The sequence below is a fragment of the Ochotona curzoniae genome, unplaced genomic scaffold (genome assembly GCF_017591425.1).
Source record: "Ochotona curzoniae isolate NIBS_2020 unplaced genomic scaffold, NIBS_Ocur_1.0 contig_3520, whole genome shotgun sequence".
NCBI lineage: Eukaryota > Metazoa > Chordata > Mammalia > Lagomorpha > Ochotonidae > Ochotona > Ochotona curzoniae.
The window spans coordinates 11,685,554-11,703,078 of NW_024465894.1; the positions used below are offsets into that span (position 1 = coordinate 11,685,554).

The 17,525-nt window shown below is 54.6% G+C and overlaps 1 protein-coding gene across 1 annotated transcript in view; it reads left to right on the forward strand.

The window, feature by feature from the left end:
* The first annotated feature begins 3,203 nt into the window (after positions 1 to 3,203).
* KIAA1755 (KIAA1755 ortholog) overlaps positions 3,204 to 17,525 on the forward strand; it is a 30,457-nt gene continuing 16,135 nt past the window's right edge. Inside the window, exons 1-5 of the mRNA XM_040981244.1 lie at positions 3,204 to 3,693; positions 3,738 to 3,886; positions 12,068 to 12,265; positions 15,257 to 16,568; positions 17,030 to 17,230. Of these exons, the coding sequence (XP_040837178.1) occupies positions 3,204 to 3,693; positions 3,738 to 3,886; positions 12,068 to 12,265; positions 15,257 to 16,568; positions 17,030 to 17,230 (2,350 nt within the window). The remainder of the gene's footprint in view (positions 3,694 to 3,737; positions 3,887 to 12,067; positions 12,266 to 15,256; positions 16,569 to 17,029; positions 17,231 to 17,525) is intronic.

Consider the following 17,525-nt stretch of genomic DNA (forward strand, 5'->3'; position numbering starts at 1 on the left):
TCTTTGCCCCTGGCACTCACAGCGATCTTGGTGCCATCTCTCTTCTGGCCTGGCTTCCAGAGCAGAGGAGCAGCACTCCTTTCAACCCAGTGGAAGCTATAGCTCAGAGGAGCTTCACGGCAGACACACTGCCTCAGTGGCTGCTCGTTGTCATGGAAATCAACAGGGGTGTTGAAGGCAAGATTCAAACCCATGCCTCCTGTCTCCAGAGTCCATGTCCTCAGGGCCAGCCTGCCTCCTATGGTACAACCCACGGATGGTAACTCCTATTGCCTGCTGGCCTGTGCTCTGGGTTGAGGAGAATGCTGAGCCTGCTGCTAGGCTCAGCAGGAAGATCTGTGACTGATTGGTGATGTCTGTAATGGATACAGAAAGGGCGCATATGGGCGTCCTTGCAGTGGAGGGAAATAGACGTGTCTCATGTGCATGAACTTAACCCCATGACATTCTGCTTCAACTAGGCAGCCGGCAGCTCCCTTCCCTGAGTGAGTCTGCCACCTGGTGAGGAGTCTGGTCACCAGCCTCTGAGTATTTCAGAATCCTAGGGAGAGCTGCCACTTGTTGAGGACCCCCAATGCATGCCAGGCATTGTGCTGTGCCCCCTCAGTGCAGCGTCTCATGGAGCTGTCACACTTGCCCAAGACGCATAGATGGTGATTCCTATCTGTAGATGGTGGCCCAGGTGGGGGAGGCACCTCACCAGGCTGCACAGCCAGTCTGCGACAGAGTCCTTTCCATCTTATCCTCTCACGCCCGATTCTCCCTGCCGCTCCACGCCTCTGCATGGAAAAAGCAGGGCCAGATTCTGTTATGTCTTAAAATTCAGGGCAGTAATTGGAGCAGTAGTCACTTTTGTGTGCCAAAGAGACAGGAAGTGAACACTTGATCATTCCTCAGAAAAATCTTCCGGAAAGTCCCCAAGAGATCAACAAGCTGAGTGAGCCCGGAGGCCGATTTTACGGCCACTGGTCCCCGGGCACGCACAGCCCTGCCCTGGGCACTGCTGCGCATCCAACCTGGCCTTACACCAGCCACAGGGCAAAGCACTCCGCACCCACTCACTTGTCTATTCTATGCCACAGTTCTGGCGGGGATGGGTACTTCTGTTTCACAAAGGATGATTCTGGGGTTCACAGAGATGGGCATGAGGGGGTATGTGTGTACTGATGGCAGCCTGCAGAACCGTGGCAATGCATGCAGCCAGAGGGAGAATTTTGCAAAGACCATGCCTGGGACGAAGGGTGAACAGGTTGCCGAGACCTCCATGGGAGGACTGTAACAGCCATCCCTGTTTGTAGATCATCTCGGGACCACCTCCTCTCCGTGTCATACCACCTACTGCCTTTTCGGGTGACTCACTAGTCCTTGTGCAGGGCCCTGGACACATGACTCAATCAGAGTCTCTGCTTTAGGGCTTCGAGTCTAGCAGGCCGTGACACCGAACAGAAAGAATGCTTGGGATTCATTGAAATGGCAAAGCAAGGTGATCACTAACATAATTTCCCGACTCGGGTAGCCTTATCCGTGTCTGGGATGCGCAGTTTACTGATTCTCTGATACGGGACAAGCTGCACCTTGGCTCATCCTCCACGAAACAGGACAGTAATAAAACACTCCCTGCAGTTCTTATCCCTGGGGGGGGGGGGTGCAGTTGTTCAGTGTGTTTGTCTTGAGGCAATCCCATCGGTCTTTAACGGGGTCTATGGGTTAAGAGCCTAGGAGTACCTGCTTGGTCCAGGGTTTTCCAGCGTGAGACATCAGCCTTCTTGTTGATTCTGCAAACGCTGAAACCCTATCAATTCATTCTAGCCCCGATTACCTGACTCAGAAACCCTGTGTGTTGCCCATAACCCCAAAACGTTACTTTTCACCTCAGAATGAACTGGAATCCTGAACCTCCAAGTCATGATCCCTCAGCTCCCAGCAGAAGTCTGCAGCCAATAGCACCACCAGGACCACTCTTTCCCGAAGCCACTCAAACCAGCCAGCCGCCTCCTGCAGGCGGCAGAAGGGTCATTTGACTGCATCATCTGTATCACCTGTGGCTCCCTGGGGTTGTGGAGCTCCTCCAGCCTGTGTGGCTCCCCGAGCAAGGGGGTGATCAATTATTCATCCCAAATTGATGAGGGTCTCGGGAGAGGAAGGAATTGTCAAAGGTGGATAGCAACATGGGACGGCTCCCAGCTCAGGCTCCCCCAGACCCAGCCACGCGGGGCAGGAGGTGAGCCGTGGGTGGAACAGCCTTGGTGCTTGTCCCATTTCCATTCTTCACACACTCATAACTTCTGTAGCCTGAATGCCACCTCAGACCCTTCGCACATGCTGAGCCATTTCAGTGGGACTCTGAACTCTCCTACACACATGGGTGTGTGTACACATGTACACACATATACCTGTGCACACAGGCACATACACACTCATACACAACATATGCACCCCTACGTGCACCCCTCAGCTCATCACCCTATCTCAGATCTAGGCTTCTCATCCCCTCCCTGAACCGTCAGCCCTAAGCTGACCCCAGTCTCCAGTGTCCCATTGGTCTGTTTCCTTTTTGGCAGTGACCTCACGCAGCCCTAATTTCTGTCTTTGAGCCACTAGGCTGTATCTGACCAGAGGGTTTGGCTCAGAGCTTAGCATCATGTTTGACAAGCAAATGGAAGAATCCCTGAGCCATTCAACCAGAGTAGCCTGAGCCATTGTCATGGTCTGTTGGGGTGGCTAGAATGAAATCTCCACGAGGGACAGAAAGTCACTGTCCATCGTTGTAGAGCAGGGAAGTCCAAGTTCAGAGCAGGTTAGGTGTCAAGTTCCTGTATCACATATGGCCGTCCATCTGGGGCCTCCCATGGTGAGTGGAGCAATACAGCTCCCTGGGACAGGTTTCTGAGGGCTGGGGTCCTGCTCACAGGAGCTCACCACCTTCCAGGAAAGCTGAGTGAGCACATACACATTTCTGGGGACACAGCCTTCCTCATCTTTCTCAGCTTCACTCCAAAGCTGAGGCCCAGGAGGGCCCGATAACTTGGATACGGTTCAAGCAAAAAGCAGGGTCATCTCACAGCCTTGAACTACGCCATGTGCAAGAAGGGAGATGTGGCTGAGAGAGGTTTGCTGTTTGCTCTCACGTCTAAGAAGCAAAGTCAAGATCAGCAGCCCATTGCGCAGATGAGGACACTGAGGCCCAGAGTTGGCACTAGGCTATGGAGCAGACAGGGAGAGGGGAGCCAGCTGACCCGAAGGTCGGGCTGCCTGGCGGGGCTGCGGGGCGGGGACGCAGACGCCGCGGGAAGCAAACGCAGCAGGACCGGCTCGAGTTCCTTTGGCAGCCGCGGGCCGGGGCAGGGCGGGGGCGCCTGGTTTTCATCACCCGCGGCGGCGGCGGCTGCGGGCGGGCGGGGCCCGGGCGAGGGCGCCGCACAAAGGGGCCGCTGTCGCGCCGCGCCCGGCCCGCCCCTGCGGCCGCCCCTCGGCTGGTGGCCGCCCCGGGTCCCCGCTGCTCCTCCCTCTCGCGCTCTCTCCCCGGCTCCCGACTGCCCCCTCGGAGACGACTCCGGGGTCGGCGCCCGGGACCCGCCGGCTCGGCGGGCTTAAACCGGGTCAGGGTGAGGGCTGCGCCGGACAGACTGGACCCGAGGAACCAAACTCCGGGCGCCCAGCGGAGGAGCCGCCGCCACCGCCCCCTTCACTATGGTAACGCTCACAGGGCAACATCACCTTGCTCTGCCCCCTTTCAGCGGGGTACTTGCACCCCGACCTCCTGCGCGAACCCTCTTCCAAGGAGTCAGGCAGGACCCTGGCCCTTCGCGCTGAGCCGGCCCAGGGGTCTCCATGCCAGCAGGTCAGGCACAAGCTGCTGCCTAGCCGGCCACTCTCTGGGCCTCTGGTGCGTGCGCTGGATGTGAGATTCAGGCCAGTGTTTTTGGCCTGAATCCTTTATCTGCGGCCTCGAGCCAAACTCTTGGAGGCTTTGCGTTTTACACGGCAGACAGACACAGGGTATTGCGTGGGATGCGGATGGCCGTGCGAGTTCAAGGCTCCTTGTAGTCTCACCAGACAGGGAGGGGGCGGGGAGCTCTGCGGTGAGCAGTGGGGAGGGGGACCTGAACTTTGGGATGGTTTTGTTAGTTTATCATCAGCCCGGAACTCAGATGTGCGCCTTGTCTGGAAGCACCTGCTGTGGGGGTACCTGGATGGGGACCCGGTCACCTGGGCAGGGCCAGGAGGGGCGGCACTGCCAGCCCTCACCTTGCGGATTTGCCCCCCTTAGATTTGGCACGTTGTGGGAGCACGCGATGTGGATGCGTGCCTGCGTCAGTGTGTGTGTGTGTGTGTGTGTCTGGGCGCTGCCTGGCTGGCTCAGTATGTGGGTACAGGGTAAGAAAGAAAAGTCTGTTTCGAAGGAATCCCAGCCCAGCTCCAGACAGGCCCAGGAACTCAGGCAGATTCCCAGGAGCCATTTTCCAAATCCCAGGGGAATTTGGACAAGGACTGTGAAGACAGGCGAGGAGTTTAACCCCTTGAGTGTGATGCAGTGCGTTGACTTGGAGTGGTGTGCACACATGTGCGATTCACCTGCTGAGGAATGTCGCGCAGAGGGTTGTGCTGGCGCACACAGAGCAGGTGAAACACACTCCCAGGGCTTCACAGGGTTCAGCACAGTGCCCTGCCCTATACATAGCCTTGCCCACAGGCTCTCCTATATTGCTAACGCAGGGCACCCACCTGCCCACACAGAGCAACCGAGCTCAGACCCAGCAGGTATGTACACACACACACACACACACACACACACACACACACACACACACACTCTGCTCTTGGAGCCTACTACAGGCAGTCCCATGGACCTTTGCCTGCAGTGAAGGCCCCAAGGGAGGCAGGTTACATTACATAAGTTCATCGAACTCTCTGCAGCTCTGAGATCGGATCCACCGATCTCTCCACCCAGCACAGGCTGCCCAAGTTTACTCCATCAGAAAGATCACATCAGGGCAGCCAGAATGCCGAGCCTTCACTCAGCTATCACACAGAGCCACAACCTGCACGAACAGGTGCATGCTAAACCACTCCTGCTTTGGCACCTAACCTAGCGACTAGTTCTAGAATCCAGAAGCCTGTCCCTGGACCGTGGTGTCTGAGAGCAAGAGTCAGACTGTGGAATACTGCTGTCAAAGCCTGAGCAACTCCACCGAGTGGGAATGCTGGGGGCTGTAGCTCAGCTCTGTAACTGCTCACCCCCCTGCTTTACCTCTGCTCCGGTCACCTGATCTTGGCTCATCCTCCTCCACACCCCACAGGGCCTTCGCTCGTGCTGTCCCTCATGGCTGGCTCACCTTCTTGGATTGAATTTCTGTTCAGTCTATAAGTCTCCGCTCCAACATCACCTCTTGAGGAAAGTCTTTCCCAGCTCCCCCACTCTCACTCCAGTATGCCGTTGCACTTGTCACAGTTGTAGGTTGTGTGGTGTGACTTGATCGATGGCTCTCTGGTGTTTGGGAGCAGTTCATGATGGAGAGGTTTGTTCTAGTCCCACATTTCCCAAATGTCGGTGTCGTCGGAACCACTTCTAGATGTCTGCTCGCTGGGTCAAATGCACTATAAAGAAATAACAAAATCTACTACTTACTGCTGTTCTACATGTTTCCTTTCAATTAATGTACTTGATACATTTAAAATATATTTAAATAGGAGTTTGACAGCACAGCTATAAAAATCCGTATGTGTTGTCACAAAGAGAAGGTCATTGCAAACATTCTCCAGGCGAAGGCCGCCTAGCATTCTCTGGTCTCTTTCATTTTGGTGAGAGGAATCAGCCCAGAGGAGAAATGGGGTGGCCAGGGGAGAGCTGGGGTAACATTTCTGCTACGATTTCACAAGATGACCTCAGGAGTCACCTGCCATTTCATGCCAAGCTTGGAGGAAAATGAGTTGAGTCTAGTTCAAGTCACTCAACATTGTTAAAAAACAAAACAACACAAACAAACAAAAAAACCAAACTGCTACTGCACAGCAGGGTCTGGATAAGCCCTTACTGTGTGAGGGGCCACAATGGCTAGAGCTGAAATGATCCAAAGCCAAGAGCCTTGAGCCTCTTCCAGGTCTCCCACGTGGGTGCAGGGTCCCAAGGCTTTGGACCATCCTCCACTGTTTTCCCAGGCCACAAGCAGGGAGCTGGATGGGAAGCAGGACTGCCTGGATTAGAACCAGCACCCCTATGAGTTCCCAACACGTTCAAGGTGAGGACTTTAACCCGCTAGGCTACTGCTGGGCCCTAGAGTTCAAGGCATACGACACTTAACAAAGAAACTAAAGGTGATGACGAGTTGTCAGAAGCCATGTTAAATGAATGACACTAATGACAAGGGAATCTCAAATCAGGATCTGTGCACAGGGCTAGAAAGCCCCCATGTGGGCACAAGCGTGGCTGGGGAACCCTGGACTAGAGCTAAAATGTGTATATTCCCACGCTGGAAGCTGGCTGTCAGGGCACAGGCACAGAGACAGCTAAGGCAGTGGGGAGCCACCTGCAATGGGGGTGCCATGGAGGGTCACAGCTTGATCTGTGTGTTGGAAAGAAGAGCCTGGCTCTGGGAGAAGCAGGTTCATCCCCAGCTGTGCCACTGATCAGTAGGAGTGCTTTGGCTCAGTTGCCTAATCTCTAAAATGGGAATGCAAATACTCAGCCCTTCGAGTTATCGGATGCTGGAGTGAACCAGTGCCTGTGAAAGGCGAAGCCTTTCCACAGATGACTTGCCCGGTAAGAAGTGGCTCTGGACGTCACTGTTGCTGTATGGATGGGAGGTGGTAAGCCCGGGGGAAGGCAAAAAAGAGGGTGACACACAGGGGCAAACGTGAAATCAGAGCTCTGAGAGGGGAAGCAATGTGCCCCAGGTCATGCAGGTGAGACAGGCCAGAGAGCTGGCCTTGAACATGAGTCCCCAGACACCCACTGGGGCTTCTCGGCTCACTGCCTTGGAGCTGTTTTTCTGGTTTCTGAAGGGCTTGTTTAATCAGAAGCTGGCTCTCCATGCTACCACCACCCACACAAAAGCTGAAAGGACTCGAAGCAGGAGAGGTTTTTGTTGGACGTGAACTAGGACTCCTGGGCCACCAGGGGGCTGCCTTTAGAAATGCAGGCTGTTGCATGTGTTCAAGTGGGACGTCCCAGCTTCCACTTGGGGCCATAAGCTGACGATCCCTGGGCTGTGTTTGGCTTCCAGATGTGATTGCTTTGGAAAGAACCCTTAAAGACAACAACAATAACAACAACAACTGGGCGGTCTTACAAAAATTCAGCAACGTTAAGCAAGGAAAGCCTTGACCGGCACTAATGCGTTGTGACGTGTGCCCTGTTACTGAAGCTAGCTGCCAGGGGTCCAACACAAAGAGGCTGCTTTCTCACATTCAGTCTGGCCCAAGGCAGGGAAACGGCCAAGGACAAGCCCATCCTCGTCTGGTAGCTCTGTCCTGGCTCCAGAGCTTCCTGCACCTGATTTTACCTTAAATTCCAGCAAACTCTTGTTGGGAGGACCCTTGAAGATAGATGGGCCTAGGGCCTCCCTCCAACAGATGGGAAAACTGAGGCCAAGGCGCTCCCGTGAACCGGAGGCAAAATCTTGCCTTCCTTGGGCAGCAGGATTAAAGGCAGCCCCGGGTGGGACCTGGTCCACCTGCAGGTTTATAGATCTCGTCTGTTCCCAAGGAAGGAGGTGACCGTTGCCGAATGGATCCTAACATCTTGGCCTGTTGAAGCCAACGGCAGTCTAGGCCTTTCAGAAAAGTCCAACTCACTTGCAAGAAGCCCAGCTAACAACATCTGGCAAGACTATTTACAAATGGAGCCAGCCTTAGCAACACACACACACACACTAGCACACTTTTATTTTTCTTCCTTCAGAGTAGAAAAGCCCGCAAGCCAGTTACCGACTGAACGTTTAAAAAATCCAGCCAACCCTGGAGAAAATTAACTCTCTGCTGTGAGCAGCCCCTGCCTGCCTCTCCCAACCCCCAGGAGCGAGTGCAGTTAATGCTTTCTTTAAAGGCACCTGGGCCTGGTCTAGGCATGCGTGTGCATTTATGCCAACCATAGATCATGCTGTATGAGAACTTTTAAAACAATTACAGGAAAGTCCCAGGGGGTTGCCTATAAGTAAAAATGAACCCGCCTGGGCATTTTGTATTTGTTCATTCTACCGGATAAAGATCACACTTAAGATTACACTGGGAGCAGAGGCTCAAGAAGACATTAGCATAGAAGTGGGTAAGCTTGCCCAGGCAGCATTGCTAGGAGTACTTTTCTGTATTCCCTGGTGCCACTTTGGATCCTCCAGGTCAGCTGGGAAGGTCTTGGAAGGTTCCTGCTGCCCTTGATAGGCTCCCACGCTGGGTTGTACTCTCTCCTCTTCTTCCTTTTCAGAGCCACACTCTTGTCTGGGCTTTCAAGAGGAGCTCTGAGAAGGGCCAGTCTGGGCTGCACTCCCTGGGAAGGAATGGAAACAAGTGATTAGGTTTCACGGAAATCACATTGAGGGGCCCACATCTGGCCCACGGAGCTGGGGCTCTCGCAGTCCCAGGGCTGGGCTGAGCTGTGGGTTTGGAAGGTGGCATGGCCAGCATTCCTCACTGTTGGCCAGGTTCAGAGGCTGTGCCTGCCCCAGTCCTTGGACAACTGGGGTACAATGCTGGAGCAGGTCCTGCACTGCTCTGGGAATCTGGAACATTCTCCCTTTGAACTGGCTGCCCCTTAAATGACTGTGGTGTATGGTGAATGGAGCCAATGCGTGAAAGCCAAGGGCTCTTAGCTTGCGAGCCTTGTGTGAGAAGTAAACAGTTTCTTCAGGCACTGCTGGAAACAGTACCAGACGGGCAGCTGGGCAGGCCACCCCCGCGCTGTTGGCTGCAGGCAGAGCAGACAGCAGGGGACGGGGGCGGATTGGGCCGACCCACATCTGGATCGGATCCTAGCTCTTGCTCCTTGTTCCTGTGATCTTGGGCAGGATCAACATCCATTTTTCTCTCTCTCCATCCAATAACAAGTCCCTGTTTAGCCACTGACATCGTTGTGTGGGCCAAGTGAAAAAGTCTGAGCAGGGTCTGGTGCATAGTGGCCACTGGAAGCTGCTGCTAGAGGCTGCTGTTAGTCCTGGGCTGTGAGCAGTAGATCAGAAAAAAGTAGGATGGGAGGAGAGCTGCAGGCAGAGGCTGGAAGGGGCCAATCTGGAACAGTGACAGTCAGCCCAACAGTGCTTTGTGCTCCTTTCAAGACCTCCTATGGCTGGTAGCCCAGAACAACATATGAGTGAGATAGGCTGGGGACAGGGATCCCCACTGACGGTTGGGGAGATGCAGGGAGAGAGCTGAGCTGCAGTCCACAGGCAGTAGGCTGACCTGATGGCAACTGGAACTCAGACAGAGATCTGCTCATCCATTGTCCACAAATGCATCCAACAGCTAGGGCTGGCTCAGGTCAAAGCCAGGAGCCTGGGATTCCATCTAGGTCTCCCATGTGACTCTCAGGGACCCAAACACTTGGACCATAACCTGCTGCCTCACAGAGAGTACATAGCAAGAATCTGGATTGGGATAGAGCTGGGCTGGAACTCCAGCACTGTGATGCAGGATGCAGGCCTGCCAAGCACTGTCCTAAATTGCTCCGTCCTCAAGATGCCATGGCATCCTTTGTGAGTGTTTCCCCATGTCCTAGTCTTGTGCAGAGAATGTGTGCCTGTGATCCATCTCTGCCAGTTCTTTAAAGCAGGTGCAATTACAATCTCCACTTTATAAAGAAAACAAAGCATGAGACAGTAAATAATTCTGTAAGTGACAGAACGAGGATTTTGTTTTCAAAAGATGTATTTATTTTATTTGAAAGGCAGAGTGACAGATAAAGGGGGAGAGACAAGAAAGAGACCTTCTGCCTGCTGGTTCACTACAACAGCCATGGCCGGTCCAAGCCAAAGTCAGGAGCCTAGAATTCCATTTACATCTCTCCTGTGGGTAGCAAGGACCCCAATCCTTGGGCCATCTTCTGCTGCTTTCCCAGGCACATTAGCAGGGAGCTGGATCAGAAGCAGAGCATCCAGGACTCAATCAGCACTGATATGGTATGTGGGAAAGTCTGGCTTAACAACTGCACTGCCACGGCAGTGGTCCCAGAACCAGACAGCCTGGGCTTCAGTAGAGTCTCCATTTCAATCCCGGTTACTTAAGTTTTCCCACAGTGAATGCTAATCTAATTTTTAAAAAAGTAGAATATACTAAACACCAGGAAAGGAACAACAAATAAAATTTCTGAAAACACAAACTTAGCCCAGCTCAATCAGCACACAAGGAAAGAGGCCCAGAGAGGAAAGAATCCTACAGTTGTGACCCTGTAATGAAGTGGAAACAGTTGCATCAGTGTCCCGGGACAGATGAGGAGGAGTGCGGAGGGCTGGTGGCAGGAGAGGGTGCTGTCCTAATGGAGTTGGTAGATTTGCATGTCTGGGCATGGCAGATGCCTCTTCCCTTTGTCATTGCCAGGACTGTGTGGGGTGGGAAAGGTCAGAGTTTGGTCTTTCCTAGCAGAGGGTGGTGATGCCAGGTGAGCCTTGTTCTATCCTGCGGGTACACTTACAGCACCTGTGGGTACCTCACCCTCTGTGAGCTCACAGCCTCTTCTGGGCCAGGACCTGCTTTCTTCCGGATGGTGCTATAGATGTTTAGCCCATCATTCTGCAACTGGCGAGGGAGGCCTCACCTGTGCCCGGCACCTTGTGGGCTGCAGGTGGGCCTGACCTTGGCCTCTGCATCACAGCCTCCTGGGAGCTGGGGTGGAGAACTGTCCTCACTCTCCTTTTCAAAGACCCCTCTTTGTTTCTCCATCTCCTGGGACCTTGTTTATAAAAATTATTTCCCTCCTGACTCAGCTGTGTTTACATTGGCTCCTCACCGTCTTCTCTGCCTGCACCTTTGAGCCGCAGATGGAGGGACCCAGTGCTGGCCTCGCTTGGGGCTGCCCAAATGGCCTTTTGAGTTGAAAGCCTACACCTGCCTGGAAACATCTCTCTCTCTCTCTCTCTCTCTCTCTCTCTCTCGCTCTCTCCATATATATATATATATATATATATATTTATGGTGTGGCTCAAGTCGGGGCATTTTGTTCACCCTTCCACTAAATGCACTGAGCACCTCTTCTGGGTCCTGCCCAGGGCCAGGGAAGAGTTGAGTTAGCACCTGTTTCCTGGTGTGTCTTGTTGCTGTAACAAAGGAGCACAGACTTAGCAGCCGGAAACAATGCACATTTATGATCTTGTGGTTCTTATAGAGAAGTACGACGCTATCTTGCTGGACTGAAAGTCAAAGTGTGGCCAGTCCTGTGTGGCTTTCAGGGCAACGCCAGGTGGGAGGGTCTGTCCACTTGTTGTGAATGGTCGGAGTTGGGGTCCGGGTTGCAGTGGGGGCTGGGGGTTGCGGCAACAAGCAGGAGGCAGGTGCGGAGCGTGGGAGAGTTAGCTACTTGACTGAGCTATGGGGGGCGCCAGGAGGCAGCTCCAGCAGGGGTCGTCCTTGAGGTTGGGGAGGAGGATGCTTGGGAAGTGGCTGTGTTGGGTTTGCCGTCTTGATGGGCTGTGCCTGGGACGCAGCTGTGAGGCTCCCAGGGGGCATGGATTTTGTTTTGGAACAAACCTCAAATGAAGAGCCAACAACAGCCTCTGCATGTGCCTTGGGAGGAGTGTGAGCTAGGCTGGGCTTCTCTGGTGGCTCAGCTTTGAGGTGCAGTTCTGCAGGGCAGCCAGGTGGTGGCATGCGACCCTTGACCTCCGTGGGTCCCCCTGACCTTGCGCCAAGGGATGACGTGTAAGTGGTGGTGGTGGTAGGGGGTGGGTGTGAAGGGAACCACTAGTGCGAAGGTTTTGGAGTGAATGAGGAGGAGGAAGAAGTGGTCCCTGTGGTTTCAGGGGCAAAGAGAGGGACAGAAGAGGTCCCCAGGGGTCTGGGTAACCACAGGAAGTAGCCAGGGCCCTTGTTACCGCTGCTGCGACTCAATCACCGCTCCTCCTGCTGCCTCCCAATCCCAACCCAGGACCCTCCATCCCTGGACACAGCCATCCAGCACACCCTCGCCGGCCTCTACCCTCCCTTTGAAGCCACAGCGCCCACTGTGCTGGCCCAGGTGTTCCGGCTGCTGGATTCAGACTTCCGGGGCGACGGCCTGAGCTTCCTGCTGGACTTCCTGGTCCCAGCCAAGCGCTTGTGTGAGCAAGTGCGCGAGGCAGCCTGTGTAAGTCGGGGCACAGGGCCAGGGGACAAGCTCTTCTCCCAGAAGGCCATGGAGTTGGAGCGGACAAGAGGGTGGGTGGTGGGTGTTGCGTGGGAAGAGCTGGGGCTGGGTACCGTTTTCCTGGGAAGCATTGCTTGTCCACAGGGAGATGTCTGCTCGTCCTATCGCCCCAGTTAGAGTAGGAGAGCCACACGACTGCTGCCCTGGCACATCGGGAAGTCATCGGCCTCTGCACTTTTGTCAGCAGGGAGGAAGGTCTGGACAGACAGAGGCATCCTTGGGTGCCCTGGCTGGCACTGTGGGCATCGCCAGGTTGCTGAAGCTGCAGTAGGGACAGGGAATGATCTAATGGAGCCCCTAAGGCCTCAGCACTACTGCTGCTTTCCCTGATCTCCAGGAGGCCTTTCTGGCCATGAAGCAGAGAGGAGAGCCCGTCAGGATGGGCTCCTCAGCTACAGGGGACCGAGCCCTTACTCAGAGTCCTCAGGGAGTCAGACCTCATATCCCCGGCTGACCCACTGATCACAGCTCCTGACATTTTCGTGCTGCCCCCCTGCTTCCCAGCATCCCACTTTCAGCCTAGGGATTCCTACCCAGCTGGACTCAGGCAAGGATAGGACTTTGCTCCACCCCAGAGAGGAAAATGAATTCCTTCAGCAATGGCAGGTAGCAGAATCTCAAGGAAGGAGCTTGCTTGGCCAAGCTCCTGCCATCTATTTCTAGACCAACTACTGTGCCAGAGGAACCAGGCCCCTCGGCATGGCATACTTGAGTCATACAATTGCCTTCTGAGGTTGAGAATTTTTTTTAAAAAAGATTTATTTATTTTTCCTTGAAAGAGTTTAAAAAAGAGAGAGAGAGAAGGAAATTGGAAAGAAACAGAGGGGAGAGATCTTCCATCTGCTGATTCTCTCTCCAGATGGCCACATGGCCAGAGGTAAGCTGGTCAGGAGCTGTGGGTCAGGAACCTCTTCTGAGTCTCCCACGTGGGTACAGGGGCCCACGGTCTTGGGCCATCCTCCACTACTTTATCATCGATCTGGATTGGAAATGGAGCACCCGGGACGTGAACTGGAGCCCTTATGGGATGCGAGCATTGCAGGCACAGGATTAGTATGATACACCACCGCCCCAGTCCCAGGATATATAAAGATTTATTTACCGGGGCTAGCACTGTGTGTGTAGCAGCTAAAGCTGCTTTCTGCAAGGCCAGCATCCCATACAGGTTCCAGTTCATGCCCTGGCTACTTCACTTTCAATCCAGCCCCTTGCTAGTGGCCTGGAAAAACCAACAAAATATGTCCCAAGTGCTTGGGCTCCTGGCACCCATTGGAAGATCCAGATGAGGTTCCTGGCTTTGGCTTGACTCAGCCCTGGCCTTTGTGAGTGAATCTAAGGACAGAAGATCTTTCTGTCTCGCCCCCACTCTCTCACTTAGCCTTTCAAATAGATAAATATTTCTTAAATTATTTATTGATGTGGAAGAGAGTGAGAAATCTTCTAGCTGACTCTTTAAATGATTGCAACGACCAAGAAGACTGTGCTAATCTGATACTAGAAGCTGGAATTCCATGTGGCTCTCCTGCATGGGTGGCAGGGCCCTCATGCTTGGACCATCTTCTGCTGTTTTCCTAGACCATCTGCAGGGAGTTAGATTGGAAGTAGAGCAGCTGGGACTGAAATCCAAACTCATGTGGGATGACGGCCTCACAATCAGGAGCTTAACCCACTGTACCAATACAGGCATTGTGAGTGGAGATTTCTAAAGAAAAAGATGGAGAATGGTTCTAAGAGATCAAGCCTTCTGGGGGGGGGGGTTTTACCTGCTGTCCCCTGCTCTGTGACTGCTCAGTACCCACCCCCTAACACCCAAACCTTGAGAACCCGCAGAGCTCCCTGGCCCCACCAGCCTGATAGCACACACCTGGAGCAGCACCGCGGCAAGGCCTGCATGTTGGAGAAGGCTTTCAGTTGCAGAAGGAAATCATGTGTGGCAATTCCAGGGCAAGGAGCAGAAGGAAAGAGAGGCCACCTGTTGGAATCCCTTAGCCTAGAGCCTGGCAAGTAGAGCCCACCCACCATCCAGGGGCTGGAGCTATGGCAGCTTGTGGTAGCTACACCCGCAACTGACTCCCCACATCCGTGCCGACATTCCGAAGGGGGCCTGCCCCATCCTTGCTTCTCCCCTGAGGAGCCGCTCAACCACCCACTTCCTCTGGTTGGCCATCAAAGCCGCACTACACTGAGCACTTCCTCATTTTTCTCAGGAACAGGATCTTGGCTTTCCCACGTTTTTAATCTTTCACTGTCAGTGAGTTCAGCTTGGCTGGCATTCTAGCAAACCCATGCCATCTCAGAACAGAAGGGAGTAACATGGGATGGGCAGTGTGGCCATTGCAGTCAGGTGCCCCAGGTTCAAATCCAGGCTTCTCCTGCCTGGATGGAGGGGTGTGCATTTCAGCTCTCTGTCCGTGTTCCCTAGGGGTAACAGCATGGCAGGTACTACAGAGCTGGTTTTCACCACTCAGCCCAGGGTCTGACCCATAGCGGATGCCCAGGGGGTGCTGGTTATGTTGGCACACTTCCTCACGTCTCCCTGTAAAATTGCAAGGGGCCAGCCTCCCCAGCTGACTGTCTCAACTGTCACCACACACAGGAGGCCACTTGCCCATGGGGAGTCGTTTGGGACTTGGCGACATACAGCAGGTTCCGTTTGCCACATTTGCTGTGTGACCAAGCCAATGGATTTCCCTCCCTGACCCACAGTTCTTTTGTTCATCTGCGAAGTGAGAATTACAAAGCAGGCCTTGTCTGTGCCAGGAAATCACCACAGATGGGCATGGCTGACCTCCCTGCTGCTTTACTGCCAGGAACATGGCGAGCCTGTCCCTGACCCTGGCAAGATTCCCTTTGGGAGAACAAAAAAAAAAAAAGTCCCAGGGTGGAGGCTTCTAGGGCTGACGTGCATGATGCCACCCCATGTCTCCGCAGGCCCCCTACTCACACCGCCTCTTCCTGCACCAGGGCTGGCCGCTCTGCCTGCAGGAGGAGGTTGTGCTCCACTTGGCACCACTCAGTGCCCTCCTGCTGCGTCCGGGGGACTTCTATCTCCAAGTCGAGCCCCGAGAGGAGCAATCTGCCTGCATCACGGTCAAGTACCTCTCCTCGGACCTCCGCAGTGTGGACCGGAAGCCCGTCCCCGCATCATCCTACCCTGTGCTTTTCACCCGCGAGTGGCTAGAAGCTATCAACAGTGACCTGGAGGGAAGAGCCCTCCGGAACTGCCTGGTTGCTTCAGAAAATGGAATTGCACCTGTGTCTTGGACCAAACTCACTAGTCCAGAGTTTGTGGATGCTGGACCACGTGCCTTAAGTGTTGTCTCTCCAGCTGGGAGGCCTCCTCCACCAGAAGCACTCAGTTTGAGTGACCCCCAAGAGCTGCATGAGGCCGGCTGCCCAAGCAGCCGGATGTTTCTCAGCCAGGGTCTGGCTGCGGGCAAGGGCAGGACTCACGGGAACAAATATCCGGGGCTCATCAAGGTGCAGCAGGCCAGGCCTGGCGAGGAGACCTTGCAGCTGGACCATGGGGTCAGCCAGGACTGCGGAGGAGACTATGTGGCACTCCTGGACTTATCCAAAGCCAGCAACGGAGGGTTTCCTGGGAGGGAGGTGGTGTCCCCCAGGGCTGGTGCTTTGGGGACACCAGCCAGGCTCTCTGGAACTCAGCACATTTCTGACCCTCAGAGAATGCTGCCACTCCCGGGTGACAGTGGGGAACTGGCCTTGGGATTGGCTTCTGTGCAGCCAGCAAGCTCCCAAGAGGAACCTGGCATTGGACGCCAGAAACCAAAGATGGTCCTTGATGCACCTGCCTGTGATTCGGGACAGCAACCCCCAGAGCCCAACCTGGATGCGCTTGAGGAGCGGCTGGACTGCACAACTGACCTTAGGGCTGGTGTCTGCAAAGAACCAGCCACCTGTGAGACACAGAGACTGCTGGGAAAGCCAGAGAACAGGACCCAACCCAGGTCCGGACCCAGACAGGTTTCCTCTCCTCGCCTGCCCCCAGCCTCTCCTGCAGGCCTAGCTGTTGCAGCCAAGGTGGAGAAGACCCAAGACGGAAACGGGAGACTCCCCAAGTTCATGGTCTCTCCTGATGGAGACCCTTCCTTCTTTGGGTCCCCAATTCCTAGGCTGCACTTCTCATTCCTAGAAGGTCCGAGGCCGTCCTCTGTGCCTCCAGCAGAGGCCTCACCCCAACTGGACTCCCCCAGATCCCAGGAAGCCAAAGCCTTAGGGAAAGGTATGGGCCAAGGGACAAGCAGGTGCGGGGGCGGGAGGGCGGTTCTGGCTGTGAGGCACAGAGAGCTGGCTCAGCTTAGGGGTTCAGTTGCAGTGTGAAGGAGCTGGAAGCCTGGTGAGGCTGAACTTGAGCAAGGTGCTGTCATTGTGCTGTGAGAGTCCCAGCTTGTGTCGCCAGCTTTGCCATGCCCTGGCCTGTGTGGTCCTGGCTAAGGACTTGATCTCTCTGAGTCCAGGTGTCCCTGTCTGCTCAGTGGGGATCTTACCTGCCTCACAGAGTTGTTCTCACGGCACAATAAGATTCCAGAAGAGTTTGGCACCATGCCTGGCACACAGTAGGAAGCTGTGAGTGGGAAGAGTTGTAAGCAGTTGATATTAGTCAGAGGGTGAAAAAGAGAGCATGTTCCCTTCGGAAACCCAACTTCTGTTTAACATCCTCTCCTTTGTTGTTGCTTTTCCCAGATGGGACAGCTCAGACCAAAACATCTGGCTCAGCCGCTGACTCAGGCCTCGGGCCCAGGGCGCAGACGGCCTTCCCACCAGCCTCAGCCAGCCACCCCCAGAGAGGCCCCGCTGTCGGGTTTGAGGAGTCCCCGGGGCCTGCACCAGGGGCTGGGGTTCCGGGTGACAAGATTCTTCACTCCAGGATAGCATGCCTGCCAGGTTCCAGGGACTGGAGTGGGTGGGGGGCGGGGAACTGGTGGGGAGGTCCCAGGCATCCTCAGGTGCTGGTGGGTGGGGCAGAGATATGCAAAGCCTTGGAGGCCTGGGTTCTGAGTCTCAGTTTCCTCATCTTTCCTATGAAGGAACTGGATTAGATGAAAACAGTTTCCAGGTATCCAACCAGCCACCCATCTGTCAGCTCATCTATCTATTGGCTCATCCAGCCTCCCATCCACCCACCTGTCCATTCTTCCACCCATCCATCCACTCATCCATCCATCCATCCACACATGAA